The 24,612-nt window shown below is 58.2% G+C and overlaps 1 protein-coding gene across 2 annotated transcripts; it reads right to left on the bottom strand.

Moving 5' to 3' along the window:
* Window positions 1-741: 741 nt before the first annotated feature.
* Window positions 742-22,888, bottom strand: KCNC4 (potassium voltage-gated channel subfamily C member 4; the record flags this gene model as incomplete). Of its 2 annotated transcripts, none has more annotated exons than XM_079910062.1 (4): window positions 20,919-22,888; window positions 9,116-10,052; window positions 6,899-7,102; window positions 742-977 (listed from the first exon to the last, which is right to left on the bottom strand). In XM_079910062.1, exons 1-4 carry the CDS (start codon window positions 21,585-21,587, stop codon window positions 916-918), a joined length of 1,872 nt encoding a protein of 623 aa, XP_079766188.1. In that variant the 5' UTR covers window positions 21,588-22,888. The 2 variants fall into 2 exon arrangements, with proteins under 2 accessions (XP_079766188.1, XP_079766187.1); XM_079910061.1 differs by lacking the exon at window positions 742-977 and adding an exon at window positions 4,364-4,533.
* Window positions 22,889-24,612: the final 1,724 nt, after the last annotated feature.

Raw genomic sequence — 24,612 nt, 5'->3', positions numbered from 1 at the left:
GCTGGGAGTGGGGAGGGAGGGCCGACGCAGGGGCAGAGGCCAAGGTCGAAGGGGGCACCTGGCCTCGGCTATTGCACGCATACTCTGGCCACTAGCCAGGAAGTACTGTATTGCAACTGGTCTCCGCTCGCCCGCAGCATTCCCTTCTCGGACCCCTGAGCCAGATGGGCAGACAGACCCCTTCCCTGCCCGTCCGCCCAGCAGCATCTTTGGAAACAAATGGACGAAGGCGACAGAACAAAAAACCAGAAATAAAAAAAGACGAAACACCCCCTCAGTCAAGGACACAGGGAAGGTGGAGAAAGGAGTGGAAGAAGGTGCGGAGGAGCCCCAGGAAGTCCCCCAACAACTGGGGCGTGGGCTGGGAGGTAGAGCCCCAATCTGGGATGGGGTGAGGCTAGTGGAGCAGTGACCCCAGGGGGCAATCTGGCCTTCCACAGGCCTCTGGACCACAGGGGAAACACTCCCAAGAGGGAGAGTCTAGCCGGGGACCACCCAGCTGGACTGGCAGTTCCCAGGTACACTTTTCCTGGGATATTCCACACACATATTCAGCAGAAACAAGGAATCAGTGAGGGGGAAGGGAGTGAGGGTGGGGGTGGGGCGAGGGCCTGGGGAGACACAGCCTAACGAAGAAGACAGACCACCAAGAGCACATGCACTACACACAGTAGTATAGTATGTATGAATATAGACACTATATGTGCATATATATCTCTTCAATGTACAACAGAACAAGAACATCAGACCCAATGGCTCTGGGCCCCGAGGGTCACATGGGAGGTTTCCCATCAGTCCTGTGCAATCAAGGATATCTGAGTCTTTCCCAGCGAAAGATTCTTGCCTGGGTTCCAGAGCTGCCCTAAGCCTCTGGCTTTCTGTCTGTCTGCCTGTCTCTCTCACGTTGGTGCCGCTTTAAGAGAGGGTGAGGACTTCAGCCTGGGCATAGTTGGACGAGAGGGCATCTTGGCAGGTCTCTGTGTTTAAAGAGCACAGGTGTGAGACACTTGGACACACACTTTCGGCTCAACATTGCCTTCTTGGGGGAGGTGGTGGGTAAGGAGTTCAGCAAAAGAAAGGGAGAAACAAAAAACGAGATGTTAGAAGGAAGGCAGCTGCTGACCTATAGGCAGTGGGTTGAGGAGTAGGCCAGGAGCGGAGCTGGAAGGTGTGGGGCCCAGAGCTAAGAGTCCAGGAAGAGTGGGGATAGGGAGGAAAGGGGGTGAGCCCTTCATCACCCCTCTGCCAACCCAGCACTGGGCCACGGTGACCCATAGGTGATGTTACAGCTTATCTCCGTGCCTGTTAGGTAATGAGCTCCAGGAACCAGGAGACCTTAGGCCCTCAAAGCTGCAGTGCAGTGGGAAGAGGGACCACAGCTCTGCAGCCTGGCATGGAGGCAGTGGGAGAGGTTCCTGGTAGGGTGGTGGCTCACAGCCCACAGGCCATCACCTGGGCTGCTGCCTGCCCAGCCTGTGCTCCCCCCTGACATAGCTCCATCTGCTGTCACCACCTGGGGCTAGTCCATTGTCCCAGGGAGCCGGTGAGGAAGGCTCCTGAGTGTGCTGCCGTGTCATGCCCAGTCCCCTTCCTCAATCTGGCAGGAACAGAGTCCCAGCAGCTGGAGGTCAGGAAGGACGACTGTGCCCATCTCAGGAGAGACAGCAGGAAACCCAACCCCTCAGTGAGCCCTTCTCGGCATCTCCTCCTCAGCCTGGGACGGCAGTGGTCTGGGCCTTCCCTTCCCCTACCTTCTCAACTGGGGCACAGGTAGGGCAGGCAGGAGGCTGCTGTGGGGGCAGGCATTATGCCAGAGAAGGCGATGTTCTCTGGCCAGGGCAGAGGGTCCCCCGTCTCCCAGGAAGCTCTGCGAAAGGGCAGCCGGAGCTGTTATGCAGACTCCCCTCTGACTCCCATGCAGTCTGGGCTCTGGGCGGAACAGGTACTTTCCCCTCTGGCTCCAGCTCCCAGCCACCCCTCTCAGAAGCCCTGGGGGCTGAGAAGTGGCCTCTAGGCTTGTCAGCAGCCCTGGTACAAACTGGAGGGGTAACAACTCCTAAGCGGGCTGCTTCCCTGATCTACAGGGAGCGGCCGGGCCCCAGCTGCAGGGGAAAGGCTGTTAGAAGCCAAAGTAATGGGTGGAGGTCCAAGTCCAGATTCAAGGTAAAGCAAACTGCACTCTCAGATTGTGGGTGGGAGGGAGAGCCCTCTCCTGAGGAGGGAGGCCCAAGGCCTGGGCAAGCCTGAGGCCCTCCCCAGGCAGGGCCTGGTGTACAGTGGGGCTCTGTAAACTCCAGGGCTCACTTTGCCCTTTCTGAGGGCCCTGAGAGGAGCTGGGGCAGGCAGCCTACTCAGCTCTCCCGTCAGCTCACGCTCAATCCTGTGTCAACCCTACAGAAGCCAGAGAGACAGGAGGGGTGTGTGGGAGCCCACCTCCCAAGGCACTAGGGGCTCCAGCCTGGCACTCCTGCATCATGTCGCCCGGAGACATCTGTGCCCACCACGGGGGTGCCGTGAGCATGCCCGTCCCTGTGGGAGGGAAGAGAGGGAAGGAGGCGGTGGGTGCCGTGGAAACTTGGGCTCCTGACAACTTGAGGGCTGCCACAGAAATAGCCGCCTCAGTTCCCTGAACCAGAAAGGCAAGTGAGAGGAGAAAATAGCTGTGGTGCCCATGCTACACCGGACACCCAGCTCCTTGTGTCCGTGTCAGAGCCAGGACCCCTGCACCAGGCAGCCCGGCAGGAGCAGGACCGAACCCATCCTCCCGGAGGAGAAGCTGGGTTCTCAGACTGTTCTGGAAGGGTAGAAGGTGCCCTGCTCCCATCCTGCTCTCCAGGGCTTCCCTGTCCGTGTCCCCTTCTGAGGGGCAGTGACATGGATGCCCCTGTATCTTCTCAGCTCTTCTTCTCGTCATTCTGAGAGCAAGCAGGAGGCAGGCTCCACAGACCACAGCAGCGCTGGGGGAGCCGAGGACCCACCTTGCACAGACTTTTCTGGAAGGGATACTCCTGTGTCTGCCCAAGGCTGAAGAAGGCACTGAAATGGGGATGCTCCTGGAACAGGCTCTTCATCACGCCCCCAACTCCATGAAACGGTCTGACCTTTCCGCCCAGCTCACCTTCTGGGGTGGCCTCCAGAGTCCCCAGCCTCCTGCCAAGTCCCAAAATGCTGTCTGGCGGTACCCATCTCTGCCCACTCTGGAAGGAGCAGACATGGACCTTCCTTAGTCATTCCCTCGACCAAGTTGCATAATCTGACTCTAAAAATTGCCAGGCACACGGCTCCGCTGCCAGGTCTAATTCCCATCAGGTGAAACAGGCAATGCCTCGGCTGAGGTGTTCCGAGCTCCTGGGCTGAGGAGGTCCTGGAGAGCTTGGCTGGTGCACTGGGGAGGGGCCCCCTGCGGCTCGGCCCACCCTGGGTGTGGCAGGCTGCCCGTCAGGGAGCTGGTGGGGACAGGACGGCTTCAGTCCCTACACTTCCCCTCAGCTGCCCCTGCCCAGGGTGCACCCCTGCTCACTCAATGACTCACAGATCTGTTGTGCTCCCTGGCTCGTTAGGTAAATGAATACACTTAATTATAGAAATTAGATGAGTCTCCGGTTCTGGCAGCGATACAGAGCACAGAGGCTGGGTGGGAGCGGCAGGTGACTCAGAGGCAGGGCTGGGAGCTGGAGGGAGCAGCAGAGGAAGAAGAATTGTCGGGGAAGCAGAGGAAGCAGCGTGGCAAGCGATACTGCAGCTCGGGGTGCAGATGGGATGCTGGGCTCCGCTGCTGGGCGCCACCCCGAGAGGAGGACATCCCCGCGCCTACGCAGCCAATCCTTGGGCTCTGACTCTAGGAACTCCCACCTGCACCCCACGGCAGGCCTGGAGAACATCAGGTGGCACCGCTCCCCCAAGGAGTCAAGCCCTCACACACCGGCAGAGATGTCCCAGGGGACAGCCTTATTCCTGGCCGGTCTGGGTGTGGGATTGACAGACAGACAGACAGAGATGTTCAGTTGCAGGCTGTTTGGTTCCTGGTTGAAGGCCCCGAGGGATGGAAATGCATTTGCTGTGATCTAAGTGGGACCCTGCGGGGCAGGCTGGGCCCAGAGACACAGTCCTGGGGGTGACGGCACCCTCAGCTCAGGACGGGAGCGAGCGGGATAGAAGGCCTGCAAGTAATCTCTCCCTCACTCTCAGGTCCCAGAGCTGGACATTTTGGGGAGCTGGGTGCTGTGGAGGAGAGGCCTGGGGGCCTGAGTTCTCCTGAATCCTGCCTGGCTTCCGCAGGCCCCAGGAGGAACGAGGGCTGGAGGCATGTGAGTGTGCCTGTTAGCGCGCGTGCGCCCAGGGGCGGGGTGAGCCGAGGGTGCAGCTACGGGGCTGAGTGTCCAGGGGGTGGGCTGGTGAGGGCGTGGAAGGGGTGGGCGAGCAGAAGCTTTCTTGGAGGGTAGGGTGAGCTGTACCGCGATGCCAGTTGAGATAGCCCCAGACTGGTTCCAGCAGCTCCTGTTGTGCTGTTTAGACTCCGGGACTTTTCACAGCCTTGGTGAAGAAAAGGCACGTGGGTCAGAGGGGCACAGCTCCTTGCCTGAGATGCTCGATGGGATCCACGTTCCGGGGACCCTGCAGGGCGGGCAGCCCCGGGACTGGGTGGAAGGGTCTGGTCCCCCTGGGAAAGGCTCCCTGAGTTTCTCTGGTCTCTGGATGGACCCCTGGGCCCCACACTCAGCTGACCTTTGCCCTATCATTGTCCCCAGGTAGGTTTCCCTCCAGTTGCATGAAGCCCCTACAGCCCTCAGTACCCTCCTTGCTCAACCCTAATTGCCCTAATTAGCACTCACCACCTTCCTTCCAGGGAGTTCACCTTCAGTCACATGCACCTACAGGGTCACGTGGGGTCTGTGCTGGTGGCCGGAGGAGGCCCGGGCCCACTCACTCCTGGGCCTGAATGTAGCCCAGGTGCAGAGAAGTGTGGCGTGGTGTGGCACGGGGAAAGTTGCCGAGCGCGCACTGGGAGTTTGGCGATGCTAACTGCCACGCTTGCTTAGCAGGGCCTGTTTCCCAGCAACCCACCTGTTCCCTCTCGAAGGTCACTCTAATTGGCTGAGCTACATGCTTGTTGCCAAGAAGCAGTGTGGAGGCATCTTGAAAATAGAGCAGCCGGGCCCCACAAGCAGCCAGAGAGATACGACGTGGTGGGACGCAGGCTCCCCAGCCCCATGCGTGCACACACAGTCTCCTCCTCAGATGGGACCTGTTCCCCAGGCCCTCATGGTCCCTGTTCTGACTTGCAATCTCACAGCCTCCTGCGCACCACTACTTCCACTGAGCCCCTCACCACTCTGGATGAAAACAGGGGTGATCAGGACTCGGTTCTGTTTGCTCAAGTCCTACGTGGGGGGTGGGGTCCCCTTCACCCCACCTTCTACACCATCCACTTAGCGCGCTCCAGCCAGAGCAAGACTCTGGGTCTGAACTAGGACACAATGGAAGCCACAGCACGTTTGGGGTGGGGCAGGAGGGAGAGGCACATCCAGAGCCCAAGGAGTGGGCTACACAGAGGCCAGGGTTGACCAGAAGAACACAGAAGAGGGTGTAAGAGTCTGAGCACCATCCACCTGCAGCCCTTTAGCTGAGCCTCCGGGCCATCTCCAGGTTCCAGGTTGCTGCTCCTGCTTCTGCCACCCAATAGGACACATGCCCAGCAAAGCAGGACGCATACCTCTCAGGTCTTGGTTAGGGTCAGGGTGCCCTGGGGATCCCTTGGGGACAGTGGCGCTGAGGAAGCCAGGGAAAGGGACTGGGAAGGTATCCCTGGAGGCTGCCTGGGCTGGGCAGGCCAAGGGACATCCCTGGGGGGACAGAGACATCACAGGCTATTCCTACAGCAGCCACTGCCCCGCCTCACTCAACCTGCCTTTGGTCTGGGGTTTGGGGATGGCGGGAAGTGGCGGAGGGGTGTTGGGCTGAGAGAAGGTTAGTTAAGAAGGGAAGAGCTTTTTGCGGGGAGAGTTGGGGTTTATCCTGAAACTAGGCAGGCTGTTTAGAGAGATCAGGTCACAGCGACAAGGCAGGAAAAACAAAAAAGTGACAAGGAGCTAGGCAGAAGGGACACTTGGCCTTAAGAGCCCTGGCTCTCAGCCACCACTGGCTCTCAACCATCCCTAATCATTTCGGTCCCACTTTTTCAGGCCAGGAATCCCTAGCTCCACTGACCAGCTTCTGCATGGGGTCTGCTGATGGCATTTCAGCCTTCCCTTGAACTTGCCAAATCCTTCAGAACGCACTTCAGAGGGGAACCACTCTCCCTGTCCACCCCTCCCCCTGGTCACCCTTCTGGCTCTACCCGGAGTGAACAGTTCCATCTCAGGGGCTTGCAGATTTCGGCTGCAGAACCCCCAGTGTAAGACGGAGGAGGTGGGCCTGAGCCAGGCTCTCTGAAGACCTCACACCAGCACCCCGCTCTTACCCTGACTCCTGAGTGTGTTGGCATCTCCCAGGACTACTTACCTGGGGAAGCCTGAGCTGTGTTTAAGGGAGGCCTAGGGGAAGGCTGGCAATGGCCATGAGGAGCCAGGCCTGAAGACCACAGCAGGAACCGGAGGAAGAGAGGCAATAAAATGGAGGGGGCGGCAGGAGCCTCGATCTGGGGTCCCCTCACCCTCTAGCACTTGTCTTCCCCTGGGGGAACCCAGGGGGCTCTGTGTATCTTCTGGGGATGCTGCAGGCCTTTCTAATCCAGGAACTGGAATATCAGGGGACCCATCCTAAAAGCGAGGGTGCATCCGAGGCAGAGGAGATGGTGTCCATGGCCTCAGAGGAGGAGGAGACCTCAAGCTCCATGGGGGACACTGGGGAGACTCAGCTCCGTGGGGGCTAACCCCCTGCCCAGCCTGGGGAGCCATACCTTTCCGGACACTACCATCGGCACAGGCAAAGTCCCCAGCGCTGAGCAGGAAGCAGGCAGCTGCCTTCTTGTTTCTGTCTCGGGTGCCGGAGCGTCGCAGGGCCCGGCGCTCCTCCGGAGTGCGGGCGGAGGCCAGGGGCTGGGTGAGGCCGGCTCCCTCCTCGTCTGACAGCACCGCGCTGGCATCGCCGTTCTGCTTGGAGTCTAAAGGGGCAGACAGAAGGAAGGCTGCATGAGGGCTAATCCCAGACCTAAAGCATCACTTACCCAACCCGAGGGGAGAGTGTTGCCGGAGCCAGGGAGTGGGTCTGGTCCTGAGGGGCAGGGGACAGGATGCGGGCTTCCCTCCCAGCCTCGGCCAGGGCCACAGATACCCTAAAAGCAGGGATTCCCCAAGTTGGCCCTTTGAGATCAGTCCAAGGCAGGCAGCAGAGTCGGCTTCTGCCCTGGGTCTGGCTCAGGCTGACACGCGGATGAGTTTGCATTCCCTAGGAGAATGTCTGGCTTGTTGGGGTGAGGGTAGCACTGCCAGGGCTAAACTGTTAGTGTGGCGTCCGCAGCTGTCTTCCTGGACCACCCGAAGGCACTTGTTCACCAGGCATCCAAGCCAGAGTCAGTGCCTGAAGGATTTAAAGCCCTGTGCTCTCGGGGCTCCCCTGTGTCTGGGGAGGACCCCGAGGGGAAGAGGCTGCAATTCAGCTCCTACTGCTGTGGGCTCTAGTCCCACCCCTGCTCCGCCAGGCACGCAGCAGCACAGATGAAGCCGAGCCCTGGGATCTGGAGAAGGGGCGCTCCTTGGTCTGAAGGCAGTGGCCAGGGATGCCCTTTCGTGACCGAGCAGTTAGGGTCAGGCTGAGGAACGGCTCGTGGCGCCGTAGGTATTGCGGAGCCAGCCTAGGGACTTGTACATTTTGATATTAAGTTACTCTCTCTGAGCCCTGAATGGACCTCAGGGTAGAGCTGAAATTCCCTGGGGTACTGGCTGGGAGATTTATGTTCAGGGATTGGGGAAGACGGTACCATCTTGGTGGGGGAGAAGAGGGGGGCCTAATGGGTACTGCTCCATCAAGGTCTTTGAAAGACCCGGGCCCTTGAATGACCCCAGGGAGTGAGTGGCTCCAGCACGTAGGATGGGCACCCACCAGCAGGCCACAGGTGAATGTCCCAAGTCAGGCACCTCCCCACAAGGACAAGTCCCACTTTGCCCCCAGAGCCGAGACAGGAGCTGCTCCCTTAGTCTCCTGGCACCACCCCACCCCCCGCTCCCCAACGGCCTGGCATCTGACGGCCCCCCCATGCTAGGAATCCCATACCTCCCTCAGGAGCCCATCCCGTACCTAACAGTTGGGTTCCCACTCTCCAACCTAACTTCACGCTGCTGTGGGTGAAGCCAATTTCCTTTCACTCTTGACTCAGGTAGAAGCAAGCTTTCCTGGGGTGGCCTTTCTCATCCTTGAAGAGCACGATTCAGACCCTCAGGTCGTCCCGTTCCAGGATGCAGCTACCAGTTTCTTCCACCTTTCCTCTCCCCTCTCCCAACACTGCCTGGGCTGCTCCCTCTTGGTTCCCTTCTGTCCCATGTTAAACCCCGAGCCCAGGACTCAGTCTAGCTTGTGCCAAACAGAAGGCAGACTCCCACTGCCATTACGTTATCACATTTATCAGGCCAAGAGACACTAGACTGGAACGTTTGGAATGAAATGATTCATGTGTTGACTCTCCTCAGAAGAACAGCTGCCCGACTCTCCAGCTAATAAAGACAGCGCCCGATATTTGTAAAGTGGTTTTAACTTCTTCAAGCACTTTCATGTCCATCATTCGTTTGGGTCTCGTCAAAGTCGGGGTAAGACATTGACAGCATTCCCGTTTTATAGGTGAGGAGTCTATGCCCAGAGAGGGTGAGTGACTGGCCTGTGGGCACACAGCATAATGGCCAAGATGGGATTAGAAACCCAGGCTTCTAATTTACAGCCCCACGCACTGCCCAGAGCAGCCTAAATTTAGGGGGATACTCACTCCACAGAGCCTGATGTTCAGGAAGCTATCAGAGAATAGATATTCAGCCTCCATACTGTGCCCTCATAAAGGCACACTTTATATTTCGGGAAGCCCAGAGCAATAAAAGCACAATCCCAAGTTCCAAGGGCTGAGTTTCACCTGGGAACTCCCCTGGCCACTGGGGGAGAGGTGGCTTTCCTTCCCAACCCCCAATCTCACCTGCCCGTTTCCTCTCAACCACACCCTCTTCTGGGGCAGGGGGGCTGGCATCACTGTAGGTACTGTCCCTGGGCGAGGTCTCCTGCGACTTGCAGTAAATGGGCGACTCCAGCTGGGGCGGCCGAGGCACGTGCTTCTTCCGTTTCTTGGGCAGCTTCTGCTTGGCCATGGCCAGAGAGTAGTACATGCCGAAGTTGTTGACAATGACAGGCACGGGCATGGCAATGGTGAGCACGCCGGCCAGTGCACACAGCGCCCCCACCAGCATGCCTGACCACGTCTTGGGGTACATGTCCCCGTAGCCCAGCGTCGTCATGGTGACCACGGCCCACCAGAAGCCGATGGGGATGTTCTTGAAGTCGGTGTGATCATTGCCCCGCGGGTCGGAAGGCCTGGCGCCGATGCGCTCCGCGTAGTAGATCATGGTGGCGAAGATAAGCACGCCCAGGGCCAGGAAGATGATGAGCAGCAGGAACTCGTTGGTGCTGGCGCGCAGGGTGTGGCCCAGCACGCGCAGCCCCACGAAGTGGCGCGTAAGCTTGAAGATGCGCAGGATGCGCACGAAGCGCACGACGCGCAGGAAGCCCAGAACGTCGCGAGCCGCCTTGGACGACAGGCCGCTCAGCCCCACCTCCAGGTAGAAGGGCAGGATGGCCACGAAGTCGATGATGTTGAGCAGGTTCTTAACGAAGTCCAGCGTGTCGGGGCAGCACACGATGCGCACCAGGAACTCCAGCGTGAACCACAGTACGCACACTCCCTCGATGTAGGTCAGGATGGGCTCCGTTTCCACCTCCCGCCGGAAGCGCACACTGGTAGTATTCCCCACCCTGTGGATCTCCGTCACGTTGCGGTCGATGTTGAAGGCCTCGTGCGTCTCCAGGCAGAAGGTGGTGATGGACACCAGGATGAAGAAGAGAGAGGCAAAGGCCACCACCTATGGGCGGGGAGGAGAGTGAAGGCAGCTGTCACGGACAGATGCACCCAGCAGGGACTGGGCCCTCGGCCCGTAGAGGGAGGGGCCGTGGGTCACCAGGCAGTCTGTTAGGTGGTGAGAGGTGGGATTAAGGTACACAGTCAGGGGCTGGAATTCCCTCCCCAAAGGGTCTTCATCCCTCTGCTTGCGTGCTTTAAGGCAGTATGTCCCAATCCTTGTCATGGTGCACAGAAGTTAGAGGCTGCCTTTAGCTGGAAGGAACTGAACAGAGGACTATAGCTGCCTGGCCCTGCCTACTGCCTAGCTCTGCCCACCTCTAACCTGATCGTGCTTTGAGGCTTCTCAAACTGTAATGGCTGTATAAATCCTCCAGGAACCTTGTTAAAATGCCATTCTGATTCAGGAGGTCTGGGGCAGGGCCTGTGATTCTGCATTTCTAACAAGCTTTCAGGTGAGGCTGCTTGCCCACAGACCACACCTCAAGTAACTAGGCTTTAAGGCAGTAAAGTGACCTGGACCACCAGCGTAAGCATCACCTGGGAACTAGTTAGAAATGCAAAGCCTCGGGCCCCACCCCAACCTACTGAATGACAAATGCTGGGCGGAGGGTCCAGTAATGTTTCAACAATCTTCCAGATAATTCTGATACACACTAAATTGCAAGGCCACTACATTAAGGGATATGCCTAGAGGCAGGGGGCTGGCATTCTACCTATTAAGCTCCGGCCATGACCCACCTCCTCAAGCCCCAAGTCCCAGCCCCTCCTGCCTGCCTCTCACCCTAGGATGTCTGAGCCGACTGCCCAGACAGTGAGAAGCGTCTGAAGAAAGACAACCTGCTCCGGGGCAGGAGACAGGGTAGTCTGCCCAGAATAGCCACCCTCCCCTTCCCGAGAATTGACATTTCCTGGGACACTGAGCGCCAACAAAAAATAAACTGCACCCATTGGGATCAGAGTGTGGCAACAGCTGATCTGGACAGCTGCTGGGATCTCGGCTAGAATGATGACAGCAGCACTCAGCAGAGGAACGGCTGGGTTTAAGTGTCCAATCATTATGAATGGAGATGAAATGCATGTGTAATAACACCAATTACGGAGCCTTCATCTGTTATTCATGTGATGCCATTCACCACTGTCAGGGTGCTCCTTGCTGGAGTCCATGCCCCCTGCTGTTGTCTGTCCTGCTTGGTGGGTGGGGATGGGCTTCCTCCCTGAGCAGCAGGCTGAGCTGATAGATGAGGGAGGACTGTGGCCCCACGACCCCTTGGCAACCCCCATTGCCTGCCCCACTCTGATTTCCACCTGGCCATGGCATTGCCCCGTCTAACGATGCCTCTCAGAGATGCTTTCCTCCCTGGGAGTCTGCACCAAGACGGGTGAGGTGGGTGGGCACAACTTCTTCTTCGTACTGCAAAACACCAGTGGAGAATACAGGGGGATCTGGGAAAATGAAGCAAGAAGTAGCACCTCCAAGGGCTTCTGGAGCAGGAGCGAGTCTGAGGAGGGAACTTTGGGAATGAACATTCATTACCCATCTATTCTGTGCCTGGCATACTTGGGCACTCTGTACGTGTTATCACCTTCAGTCCTTCCTGTGAGGTAGGCCCCATTATCCCATTTTCCAAAGGAGGAACTGAAGATCAGAGAGGTTATATACTTGCCTAAGGTCACACAGCCTGGAAGGGATGGAAACCAGACTTGAACTCAGCACTGTTTAACTCAGGGGCCGTACCTTCTCTTCACACCTCCCAGGCAGGGTCAATTCACAGACCCAGGAAAGTCTTCTCTGAATTATCAATACTGCTCCCAGCCAGCTCCCTGATGACTGCTATTTCACTCTTAGGAATGTGTACCTTTGGCTTGGGACAGACACCCACCACACAGTAAGACTTATTTGTACTTGAACACAGACAGGTTGATCAGATAACGGCAAGTTAGGAGAAGCAGGGTAGCAGACCACAGACACGCTTTTCCACTTGACAACTCTGCCTGGAGCTTCTCTTGCCTGCTTCTCCCCCCCCCAACCCCTCCCACCCCCCCCCCATGAAGGTGAATTTCAAGTTCCCTTGCTGGTTTCAGTTTTCTTCCCCTGAGAAATGGGCTGTCAAGACAATACAGGTTGACATGGGCATTAGGCAAATAGCTCCAGCCTATGGGCTCTCGAGGGCCATCCAGAGATGAGGCGGTGGAGGCACCTGTCCAGTGGCCACGGTGATGCGGGGAACCCCGAGTCCTGGCACCGCCCTCCCACGCAGAGGGCATTGGAGTCAGGGGTGGGGTCAGCACATCCCAGATCTGCCAGGAAGCCTGGGAAGCAGAAGCTGGTGCTCTTCTGAGGAAAAGTTAGGCAGCAGAGTTGGCCCACCTGGGAGCCCAGCGTGAAGTTAATTGGTGATTTGGAAAAACAAGTTCAGGAAGAGCTGCCACGGGGCTGAGTAGAGGGCACAGGGAGGGGAGGGGAGGGGAGGGGAGGGCGGGTGCTGTGGCCAGGGCCACTCTCTCACCAGCAGGGCCAAGGTGCCTTCCTCAAGTCTACCCCAAGGGCTCCTTCTGCAGCAGGCCCAGTGGGTGCAAACCACTCCTCCCTCCTGCATTAGGGAACAACCCCCTGAATTCCTGCAGTGTTCACTCATTTTTTTTTTTTTTTTAAACGCAGAACCATCCCATCTACTTACTTCTACCCCTCACTGCCACCCTCTCAGAGGATGCGGACAGGGAAAGGGGGGCCACATGTGTCCATTTCTCAGGAGCAACAGAGGCACGAGACAGGGCAAATGACTTGTTGAGGATTAAACTGAGGCCAGGTTTCTTGATGCACAGCTCAGAGCTCTTTCCTCTTGGCCTCTCTGACCAAACAGATGGGGACAATCCACTCCTCCCTGATGAAACCTACACGGGGCCTCAGTCTCCCTTGTGGCCCCTCCAGGCTGGTCCCAGGAAGCCCTCACTCCCTGAGCAGATAGGTAGACCTAAGGCCGAGCGGTGATAGATGCAGGTACCCCTTCAGGGCCCTAAATTATTCCCCAAGCCAAGTTATTTTGTAAGTGGTGGCCCTGCTTGCAATCGGTGCCTTTCACCGGGGCTTTTCCCTTTCGTGGCAGGGATACTGCTTTCATTCTGCTTTCAACCCTTGACTGGGACCTGAAAGGGACCAGCGAGGAGGCGGCGGCTGCAGCAGCATCGCCCAGCTCAGAGGTCAAGGCCTCACACCTGAGCCTCCTATCCAGTGCCCCCACCCCCCAACGCTGGCCCATCCTGCGAGGCTGGCAGGGCCCCTCAGAGCGCTCCCCATCGGCCCCTGCAACACATGGGGCTGTGCAGCCTCGGGGAGCTGAGACTGAGGGCAAAGGAGAGCTAAGGAGCCCTGGAGTCAGCTGCCTGGGTGCCTCATCCCGGCACTGCTACTCAGTGAGGGAAACGGTGCACTCTGTGCCTGTTTCCTCGCTACAAAATGGGACACTACTAGTGCCCCCACTAGTGTTACTGTAGGATTAAATGAGCTCCTACACAGCAAGTGCCTGGCATACAGTAAGTGCTCAATAAATGGTGACAGAGCTGAGGAGGCGAGGGGGCCTCCGTGAACACCCGCGCGCAGCTTCTGAGGACGAGTTGGATCTGGAGCCCAAAATATCACAAAGCCTTTGCTTCACAGAAGAGAAAGGGACTCGGAAGGTCATTGAATTCAGTTCCCTTTCTGCTGTTTTATAGGTGATGAAACTGAGACCTGGGGAGAAGTGACCTGCCTGGTTCCCATGGCCGAAGCTGTCCGTTCTTTCCACTGTGTGGGGACAGAGGCATGGATTCTGCTGGAAGTCAACACTGCCCAAGCAGGGACTTCCCTGGCGGTCCAGTGGCTAAGACTCTCCGCTTCCACTGCGGTGGGCGTGGGTTCGATCCCTGGAGGGGAAACTGGCATACCGCATGCCGCACGGTGCAGCCAAAGAAAACAAAAACCGAAACTGCCCAAGCAGAAGACCGCTTGTGTGGACTAGTTCGGCCAGCAGCAGCCCCTCTCCTGCCAGCTGGGAGGATACAGGAGGGTCCTAGCCTCTCTGAAGGACAGTGCTACTCCTTCGAGCTTCCTGCTCCCTTGGGCCCCTCACACTGGCTGGCTGTATCCTGTTGGGGACCCATCTGTCTCCAGAGACCCAGGTGTTTCAGCTGGTGAGCCAGCCCCATGACCAGCCTCCTTCACTGAGCTCATCCCACGACTGTCTTTGGCGGTAATGTAAAGTCACACACTTCTGGACGCAAGTCCGGCTCTGCAACTTACTGCCCAGATCTTGGGCAAGTTACTTACCCTCTCTGAGCCTTAAGGATCTTTGTTCATAAAATGGAAAACCGAGTACCTACTATGTGCCAGACACTGTTCTGGGTGCTGTGGAACAGTAGGAAACAAAACACCCCTGCCCCTTAGACCTTCCATTCCAGTGGAAGGAGACTGTCAACAAATAAGTAGAGTATGTCAGATGGTACAAGAGGGAGAAAAATAAAGAGAAAGGAACGTAAGAAGTGTGAGGGTGGGGGAGCTATTTCAAATAGGGTGGTCAGGCAAGGCCTCAGTGCCAAGGTGACATTGAAGCAGAGACCTGAAGGAGTGAGGGAATGAGTTATGTGAAGATCCAGCAGAACTCCAGAGGCAGCGGGAACAGGCAGTGCAAAGGCCCTGAGGCTACCAGCATACTTCATGTATTGACGGGATAAGAGTACCTATCTTATAGGGTTATTTTGAGGATTAAAAGAAATGATGTTTGTAAAACTTAGCACCGAGCCTAGAGTGGCTCAGAAATCTGGCAGAGGCTGGGTTGGGGGGGTGGGGAGGAGGTGACAGACACCAGTCATTGGGAACTGCATACAATCAGCAGGCGCAGGGGAGGGGAGCCCAAGGAGGAAGGGCCAAGGAGACAGATGGACAGATAAACATAAGAAGACTCATGCCCAAAAACCTATATTAAGGATGAAGTGTAGGAGAAGAGAAATTTGAGAACACAGCCAAAGACACTTGCAGAGGAAGATCTGAGGGGATGGGATGAGGAGCTGAGCCTTCTGGGGAAGTGAGATCCTAGTGCCCAGGTGGTGCTGGAAAGGGAGTGGGCAGCCCTGCGGGCTGAGAAGCAGGGAAGGAGAGGAAGTCTGCCAGGCAAGGCATCTCTAAGCTGTCCCTGGGCTCCTGGGTGAGGACCTGTACTATGATGCCCAGGTCCCAGCCGAGGGACCCCAGCTCCTCTCCCTTCATGGGCTGCCCAAGAGCAGAACCTGGCTGGCCCTGGGCCTTCCCATCCTGAGCCAGGACCCTCTGGTTCCGGTGTCAGAGCCAGCCTCTACCATGCCCAGCCCCTGCCAAGCTAGCACCTGGGGCCTCTCAGGGCCACGTGGCTGCCTAGAGCCCATGAGTCCCAGAAGGAATTCAGGCCAGTCCACGTCACCGGCTGAGAACTTATCCAGAAAAATGCAATTCCAGGTTCTTGCCTATCTGTCGAAACACCCCTGCCCCTTAGACTTTCTGTCCCATGCTGTCCTCTCTCTGCTCTGGCTGGTCGCCTGGCCAGGAAATTCCCTTCTTCACTAACTCTGCATGGTTAGGCACTACCCACACTGAATATTTATTTATATATTTATTTATAACTGGCTTCCTTCTAAAAATTATTTAAGGAAGCTAAGTCACTATCACGCAGGGCCTACCCAGTTTAACTTCTGTTTCCTTGTTGAAGCTTCCCTGCATACCAGCCCCCCTCCAAACAAAACCTCATCGCACACAGAGGTGGGACTTATCACTTGCCCCTCTCACCTTCCACTGAACTTCATGTTTTAAGACTACTGTGGCCCCTCTCCTGATCTACCTTGTATTATTATTACCATTTCTTGTCACTCAGTTTTCCCCAGCTGCCACCTACTCCACCTGATGTGGTTCTCTTTAGGAACAGGGACCACCTCTAACTCATCTTTCTATGTATAGAGGCCAGCCTGGCGTCTGGCAGGTAGTAAGTGCTCAATAAATGCTTCCTGAATGACTGAAGCCAAGGTGACTGCCTGCCCCCTCTCCTGGTCCTGGGGAGCCTGTCACGAGGAGAGATCATCTGTCTCACTCACTGGGACTAGAGGTGACAAAGGGATGCCTAGGAATCCCTCCAGGCACCTGGGCTCTCAAGACTCTGCGGCTCTCAGGGGTGGGTCAAGCCAGTTGCCTGATGGGGACCCCTGCCGGGGGCCAGTAACCTTCACCCAGCCCAGAGAAGTCTCCAGCAGGGAGCTGGGCCAGGTCGCGGCAGGCTGGCTGCCGAGGAACAAAGTTGGCTCGAGTACCCTTGCGCTCAGCATCCCAGGCTGACGCGGACCACAGGTGGAGGTGAAGGGCCTGGGGGCTCCCGGTTCCCAAGGCCCAGCCGCCTAACTCTGTTCCTGCCTGCTCTTCCCCCAACTCTCCAAAATAGCCCAAGTTTATTTTATCCCTTCCCCCACTTTACACCCCACCCCAAACGGAGACAAACAGAAACACCTCATCATCCAGAGACAAGATGTTCAGAGACAAATGTTGGTCTGTTCAGAACAAGAGAGGAAAACAGAAAACAAACCCAGGAGGAGACTGGGAGGCTGCCTCAGGGCAGGGCTGGGGGAGGCCTGCAGCCCTCGGCCTAACATTGCTCCTGTTCCCGGGAAGGCGGTAGAGGGGCTGCCCTGGGGCATGCTGGCACTGCGACCCTAAGGGTGCCGCGGAAGCTGGGGCACCCAGTCTCCTGGGCTCAGGTTCCTGGCCCTTCCTCACCCAGAGGGCATGGGACTGCGGGTCCTGGCCCTCACTCAGAAGCCTGTCATGCCCACCGACTGGCTGGTCCCAGGCAACACCCAGGCCGGAGAAGCTGGGGCCTTCAGATGGGGTGAGCAGGAAGCGAGCTCTGCATGTCCTCCCTAGAAGGCCTCGGTTTCACTCCTCTGCCTGGGCCACGGAACACCTAGTCTCTTCTCTTAACCAAGCCCCCTTTCTTTTTGTCCTATAAGAAGCCCCACAGTGAGGGAAAGAAAGAGAAAGCAAGCTCAGGTGTGAGCAATTCTAGGGAGCAAGGAGACAGAGCCTTTAGTTTGGAGGGAGAAGTGAAGGAAGGGATGGGAGGAGAGCAGAAGGGCCCTCCCCTCCCGAAGGGCCCTCCTGAAGTCAGGGGCCCTCTCCAAGCAGAAGCCCCAGGAGGCGGCCGAAGCCAGGGACAAGCACAGACGTGGATGCACAAGATCTGGGCTTGGATCCTAGTTCTACCACCAGCTATGCGACCTTGAACAAGCCCCTCTGGGTCTCCGTTTCCTTCTCTGTAAGCTGAGGTTAATAATCCCTGCCTCACATGGGTCAGATAAGGTATTAGAAAAAAGTGCAGGTGTGCCAGCACCTGACAACTGGCACAGCGGATGCCCAAGCAGTGTGAAACCCCAGCTGCAGCTGCCTCTTGGGGCAGTGGGATCCCGTGGGGTCACCTCCTCTACTCAGAGGGGAAACGCCATGAGAAAACTCAGTCTAGGTACTGATTTAGCCAAAGGAGAGCTATCATCCTTAATAGGGTTGATAACTGGACTAAAGCCAGCTCAGCCCCTGGGACCTCTGGAGACTGGGGATGAGGAAGGTGAGTGTCCCAGGGTCCCATTCATCAGGCCTCCTGTCTGCCCTCAGAAAAGGAGGAAGGCCTGATCCTAGAGCTCTGGTTGCTGCCCAAACCCTGACTGGTCCGCCTCAGTCTGGCTGGGAAGCCACCCTCGCCATTGCTGAGCCCTCCCTCTGCCTGGGACCACGGGCAGTGGGCAGAGGGGGACAGGACCAGCCTGCCTCCTGTGCTTGCTCCCAGGTCAGGCCATGGGAACAGAACCACAGCAGCAGCTGTCCGTGGACCCAGCCGCTGTGAAGGGAGCAGGGTGAGCACCCAGGCTGGAGCCTGCCTGAACAGGAATGGCTCTGCGGGCCAGGCCGGTAGCTAGGCAACAGGCTCCCATAATCAGCTCAATTCACTTTCCGTTTGTATCTGTTTTGTTCCTGTCATAACGCACTACTCAAATGACCAGCTGCTGTATGCAAAGAGATGCCCGGGGCAGCGCCCTGCTCCTCTGCCCTTACTGGCCCTCGGTGAGCGCCCCAAGCCCACCGCAGTGCTGCAGGCCCCTCCCTCTTCCTCCAGGGAGGCAGAGGGAGGAGGCCGAGGGAGGGAAGGTATGTGCACAGACCCAGGGGACAGCACAGGGGCAGGGGGTATTATTGGCCTGGTGTAAACAGAGCAGGGCGGGCATAGCCCCAGAACCCCAGCACCTCAGACCCTCAGGCCTGGAGGCATAACCGAGTAAGTGTCCCTTCTGATGTCCCCAACTGCCCCTGGTTTTCTGATGTCATCCACGGGAGGTACAAAACCTCAGGCCACCTCCCAGACCAGAGTAACGAACGATCCACCTCAAAAAACAGCCGCCTTCAGTGGCAAGAACATGTTATCACCCGAGGAGCAAGGGCTGGGTAGCGAGGGAGCCCTGGCTTTGAGTCACAGCCCACCGCTCTCTAGCTGTGCGACCTCAGGCAAGTTGTTTACCCTCTCACAGCCTCAGTCTATTAAATGGGGATAATACCTCCGCTGTAAGTTTACTGGGAGGATTAGAGATTAACGCAAAGCACCTGCAAGGTGCGCTCAATACATGGTGGTTGTTTATCAATGAATTTTTTAAACTTTTGTATTCTCCCCTGTATGTCCCAGGAACAGCCGAAGGCTTGCCTTTGCCTGTGCCTCTCAGCAGGAGGCAAGCCCCTTCTGGCACGAGTGGCTGTGCACACCAGTATTAACACCCAGACGGCAGGCTACTTGGGGTGATTTGCCGGCTCTGTTATTTATTAGTTAAGGATCTGTGACGACACTTAACACCCCTGAATCCTGGTTTCTTCGTTAAGTGGGAAGAATTTACCCAACCCAGCCCCAAACTTCTGACCTCAACTGGATTGCCCTGGCTACTGTGATTCCACATCCAAAGGGCCAAGTATCTTGGGCTCCTGGAGGATTTGCAGGGGCTGACCAGGCTCTGAGCTTACTCAGAGAGCCCCGGCTGGACCACTCTGCGGTGAGTTGAGGAGAAAATAAACTCACTGATGGTGCAGTCCTTTGGAATCAAAGGGGGAGGAACCTGAGCAGATGAAAAGTCCTCAGAGGCCCCAGAATGCTCGGTAATAGGGCCCCTAAGCACCTCATCTCATTCCTGCCTCCCTGGCTTGCCCCCTTTGCCCCACTCCATCAAGCTAAATCTGCCTTCTCCTCCCCCACCCCCAACTTCGAAAGAGCCTGAAGGATCTGCACTTGTCTCTGCCCTCCTGCACACAGCCAAGAGCGAACACGTAGCAGGGTTAGAGGACTGCATGAGAAGCCCATGGGACTCACAGCCAGCCAGGGCAAACAGAAGCGGCACCCTAGCTTTGCTCTCAGTCCCAGAAAAAGGTCCCCACCTTCCAGTGGCTGCCCTGGGATGGTACGCCTCAGCCACTGAGCCCTCTGCTCCTCCCTCCTCTTCCACACAGGAGATGCATGTGCCCTGGTAGAGCATTTATGCCAGCCGAGCCCCTCCCTGCAGCCCCGTTTCCCAATCTCCTGCCCTCCCCTGGGGGAGTGAGGGGAGTGTAACTTTTTCTGCCATGACTGGGTTGAGGCCCAGCACAGGAGGTGCTGGGGAGTGCGGCAGGGCTCTGAGACTCACTAACATGACGACTTGGGATGCCAGAGGAAACTACCAGCTTCCACAGCAGGGGGCAGTCCCCAGAACCAACACATCACGCAGCTCTTTCCTGTCTCCCAGACAGACCCCAGCCAGGCTTCAGGCTGCCATCCATGAGATCAGACACCAACCCCCAGGGGTCTCTTTTTTAAAGAATCTAAAGCCATCCTTCATGGGTGTTTTTTTCTTTTTAGATGCCCAAGCCTACCTTCCCCTCTACCCGCTTCCACCTAAGCGGGTTAGAGGAAACTGGATTGACTTGGGGAGGGGATGGTGGGAAGGGACTAGATCTTGCCTAAATCAACCTACACTTCTCCCCCCTGCCCCCATCCCCATCACCTATTTCAAGCAGTAACCTGAACCAGGGCTTTCTGGGAAGCCAGTTTGTGCTGCAGTAGAAAGAAAGAAGTGGCAACAAATCTGGGACCATCACCAGGCAGCCTGTGGCTGGCCACTGGCCGCGGGAGCCCCAAGGGCCCGCAACATTAGGCTCCTCCTGTCTGACTCTCCCCTCATCCCCGCAGAGGCCAGGATAACCCAGGTGTCCAGGAAGCCTCAGGGGCGTGGCGTGGGGCAGGCATCTTGACTTATCTTCCTGGGAAAAAGAAGGGCTCTCCCAAACCTGGATGAGAGGCCTGGGTTCTGGTCCCAGTTCTGCCTGTTACGGCTGAAGAGGCTGAAACCCGTGGCCCCTTCTCTAGAACTCATAGTTCCCAGCACACTGAGCTGCTGGGAGGATTTCAACAAGATGGGACACAAGGAACTGCCACAGTAGCCACTTACACTCTAGTTTTTTCCCCCAAATCCTGCCTGACTCCAGCACAAGGCCCCACTCCAGTTCTCCAGGACTCTGTCCTTCAGAGGAATTGGGGGTAGATGTAGAGAGGCCACCTGTGCAGGAAGAAGGGGGTGGAAGAGCTCAGCTAAGAGCACCCCACTCGCTGGGAGGGGGATGCCTTAAAGCAGGAGCTGGGATTAGGTCCAGTAGTAAGTCAGGAGCGCAAAAGCGTGCAATCTCCTGAGGAAGCGTTGGGGGCGAGGATGATTCCCCTGGGGGCCCATGGAAAGCAGGGGAATTTGGGAGAGAGGCGGTGGTAAAAGTCGGCCAGTCTCGGTCCGAGAGAAGACCCAGGCTCCTGCCACTCACCCTGGCCGCCCGGGAGGAGTAGGGATCCTCGAAGAGCGCCCACATGCGGGGCTGCCAGCCGCGGCAGCCCCCGGACCCGGCGCCGGGGCCCGCACCTCCCTCGTGGGGCCCCAGGCGCTGCAGGGCCAGCTCCCGCTCATCGTCGCCAGCCTCGTCGCCGGGCCCCGCGCCCCCGCCGCCTCCGTCTGGGCTCTCGAAGATGTCGAGCGCCTCCTCGGCGTCGCGGTGCTGCCGGTAGGTCATCCAGCAGCAGGGCTCCACGTCGGTCTCGTCGATGCCCCAGAAGGTGAGCTCCTCCTCAAACAGAGGCCCGCACACGTCGGCGGGGCAGTGCAGCTTGCCCGTGCGGTAGTAGTTGAGCACGTAAGCAAAGACGCCCGGGTGCCGGTCGAAGAAGAACTCGCAGCCACCGCCGCCGCTGCTGCCTGCACCACCGCCATCGGACGCGGGCCGGCCTCCGCCGTCGGGATCGGCCAGCCAGGCGAGGCGGGTGCCCGGTAGGGTGCGCAGGGTGCTGCGGTAGGTCTCATGTCGCGTGCCGCCCACGTTGATGATGATCTTCTCCGACGCCTCGCCCTTGGCCATCTCCTCCTTCAGACATGTTTTGGACGGAGGCTTGTTCCCCGACTTGCGCCCGCGGTAGGAGGAGACACACACCGAGCTGATCATAAGAAGCGCTGCGGGGCTTCGGCTTGGGGCGGCCGCTGCCCTCCAAACACCCTTCCAGAGGAGGCAGCGTCAGACGGGGGAGGGGGAGGAGACCAGGAGGAGGCAGGAGGCCGCGGCGGCCCCCTCTGCGGCGTGGCCCTGCCCCTGCCTCCCCCCCGGGGCGCGGAGCGGGAGGAGTTGGATTTCTCGCGGGCACAGGTGGTTGCGGTTTGGGCTGGCAGCGCCGGGGAGGGAGGCAGGAGGGGAAAAGGAGAGCCGAGGACCCAAGCGAGGCGCCCGGGAGTCAGGGCTAGCACACACACACTTCCCCCGCTAGCACTGGACACCCAGACGCTCGGGGCCCGGGACACGCCCCCCTGCACCCCCCAACAGACGGGGAAGCGCACTGTCCAGGCGCACTGCGCGCGCTCACACTCACACGGGCCACCCTCTGGCTCCCAGTCCGCGCCGAGACCCGGGAGCTGCGGCGGCGGCGGCGGAAGCAACGCAGCAGCAACAAGTCCTCCAAGCGGCTGCCGGGGCTGGGCCGGCGCTCTCACGGCAGCCGGAGCTCCGCGGGCCCGGGCTGCGTGCGGTCAACACAAGGCGGCGGCGGCGGCATGTGGCCTCTTCCCCCCATTCATAAATCCAGCGCAGGGCACGGATGGCGGGCGGGGCGGAGCGGAACGCGGCGTTCGGGCGGGCGGGTGCTGCGCAGAGCGAGGCGGCACAAGGAAAACAAGCGCGCCCGCAGGAGCGAGCCTCTGGTCCTGCGTCCGCGGCTCGACAGCGGCGGGGAGCTGCGCTGCGCTGGGCGCTGCGCTGCGGGGGCCGTGCCGGGGCGGGGGGGCCTCGGACGGGGCGTCCTGCGCGGCGCCGAGCTTGGGGGCGGGGCAGCTCCCGGGAGCAGGGCTCTGGGCACTGCGAAGGAGTCTCCCGGGCGGTGGCCGAGCGGCCAAGGACACCTGCAGGCTTCCTGGGCTGCGACAAGCGGGAGCCTCAGCGCAGCGCCCCGGCGCCTGGCTCCTGCGATCTGGCGGGGCTGAGAGCCACGCCATCCACGCGTCTACCCATCTCCGGGAGGGGCGCTGGCCTTGGCCCGCAGCAGGGGGCGGGCGAGAGGTGGCCTAGGGTCGGGGGTTGCCTCCACGCCGGTGGGCTGCGGCTCTGGGCGCTCTCCGTCTCCCTCCGGCGTTGGTAGCGGACGCCGCTCTCTGCTGGCGCCTTTTCCTCCCGGCGCCGCCTCGCCCGGGTGCGCCCTCCGCGGAGCGGAGTGGGCGGGGCGTGGCGTGGGGCCGACCCGGCTCGCTGCAGGGCCCCGGCGGCCGAGCTCTGCCTTCCTCCGCGGAGTCGAGCGGAGCCAAGCTAAGCCAGGCGCGTAACCCCCTCGCCGCCTGCACGCCTTGCGCGCCTCCGCCGCCGTTCCCCTCCCGCCCCCTTCGGCCCGGCTCCCCGCCTCCCACGAGCCCAGAGCTCCTCCCACTGCAGTCCGGCTGCCACCTAAGCGCTCTCGACCCCTGACCTCTGACCTGCTCCCGCCCCTTCTGGCAGCTCCTGTTGCCTCGTCCCCACCAAGCTGATCGCTTTGTTGCTGGTTAATTGTGGCTGACTGGAGGCCGGGGAAGAAAGAGCGGAGAGACAGTGTCGCTAGGAGGAGGCTGCCCCCTCCTCCCCCAGACACTGTGTTAGGGCCTCCTGACGACTCCGCCCCCAACTGGGCCCAAGATCCCCGTGGTCTCTATGCTTGCGGCCTCTGTCACAGTCACCGAAGCCCCCGCGGTGGAATAAGGGACCCGGCGGCCTTGGGCAGAGAAGCATCTCCTGGTTTAGGCGGGCGGAAGGAAACCGTAGCCTTGGCGCTGTTATGGGTGTGGGGCAGGTTGCCCTGAAAGATCATTAGGTTAAAGCCGTGGCTTATTAGGGAGCCACGGCTTAATAGGCTTAATAGGTTGCTATTAGGGAGCAACCTCCTGGTTCTACTGTTTCACTCACTGCAAGCTGACTTTGCCCTTTTCCTGTCTCATCTCCCCTCTCTGACCCTGAGCTCTTCCAGTCCGGACTGCTTTTTCACCTTAATAGCTCCCACAGTGCCTGCCTCTGAGAACCTGTTTGCTAAGTGATTGAGAAGCTGCTGTACCCAAAACATTAGGCACTAGCCCGACTTCATTGGCCTCATCCCAAGAGCAATGTCCAGATCCATTTTTTTAATTTGTTTTTAAGTCCAGACCTCTTCCACATCTTTAAATTAATCCTCTTTGTTTTTAATTAAAAACAAATTTTTTTTTACAGTTTCAGGCAAGCCTCCATGTCTGTCCGGATCACCGTAAGAAGGATTTTAAAGCAGAAATGCAAGGTGATTAACACACCTTCCCTGGACACCTGTGCATCATCAGTTTTCCAGATCAGGCAGTACCTGGCTATATTGGGAGAAACAAGACAGGGGCTTGGGGGTGCTCTGAGGAGAGGTTAGAATAGAAGCCCAGTACAAATATGGGGAATTCTTATAAGCAAAATCTTGTCATTAATGAAGTCAGAAAACCAAAATAATGATGACGATCTGTGATCTGTACTAACATGCAGAAGAGGTAAATAGCGTCCTGACCTGTAGTCAGAAACGCTCATTCGCTGGTACCCATTTTGTGTCCAGTCTCCCTACCCCTTGGGCCTGATGTCTGCATTTCAGAGTTTAGCTGGCTTTGAGTTTGCTGCAATAGAAAACAGATCTCCCACTTGTGACTGGGAAGAGAAGACCCAGGACTGTCCAGAAGCTGGAGTGAGGAAGGAAGGACCACAGCACGGTTATTAAAGAATTGACTGTAATGAATAGCTTTAAAGCCCCATCTGGTTGTGTCCTGGCAAACTCCCTTGGGGTCTCTCCCCCACTTTCCATTCTTCAGGCTGGCTGAACTCAGTCATTCCAAGAAAAGGGAGAGGTTGGTGGGGGTGGGTGGGAGAAGTGAAAAATACCATCCCAGCATCCCGCTCCTAAGTCATTTGTTCATTCAGTAAATATTTCTTGAGTACCTACTATGTGCCAGAAGCTGTT

Source organism: Stenella coeruleoalba (assembly GCF_951394435.1).
Source record: "Stenella coeruleoalba genome assembly, chromosome: 1".
Lineage (NCBI taxonomy): Eukaryota > Metazoa > Chordata > Mammalia > Artiodactyla > Delphinidae > Stenella > Stenella coeruleoalba.
This window is presented reverse-complemented; position numbering and strand designations above follow the sequence as displayed.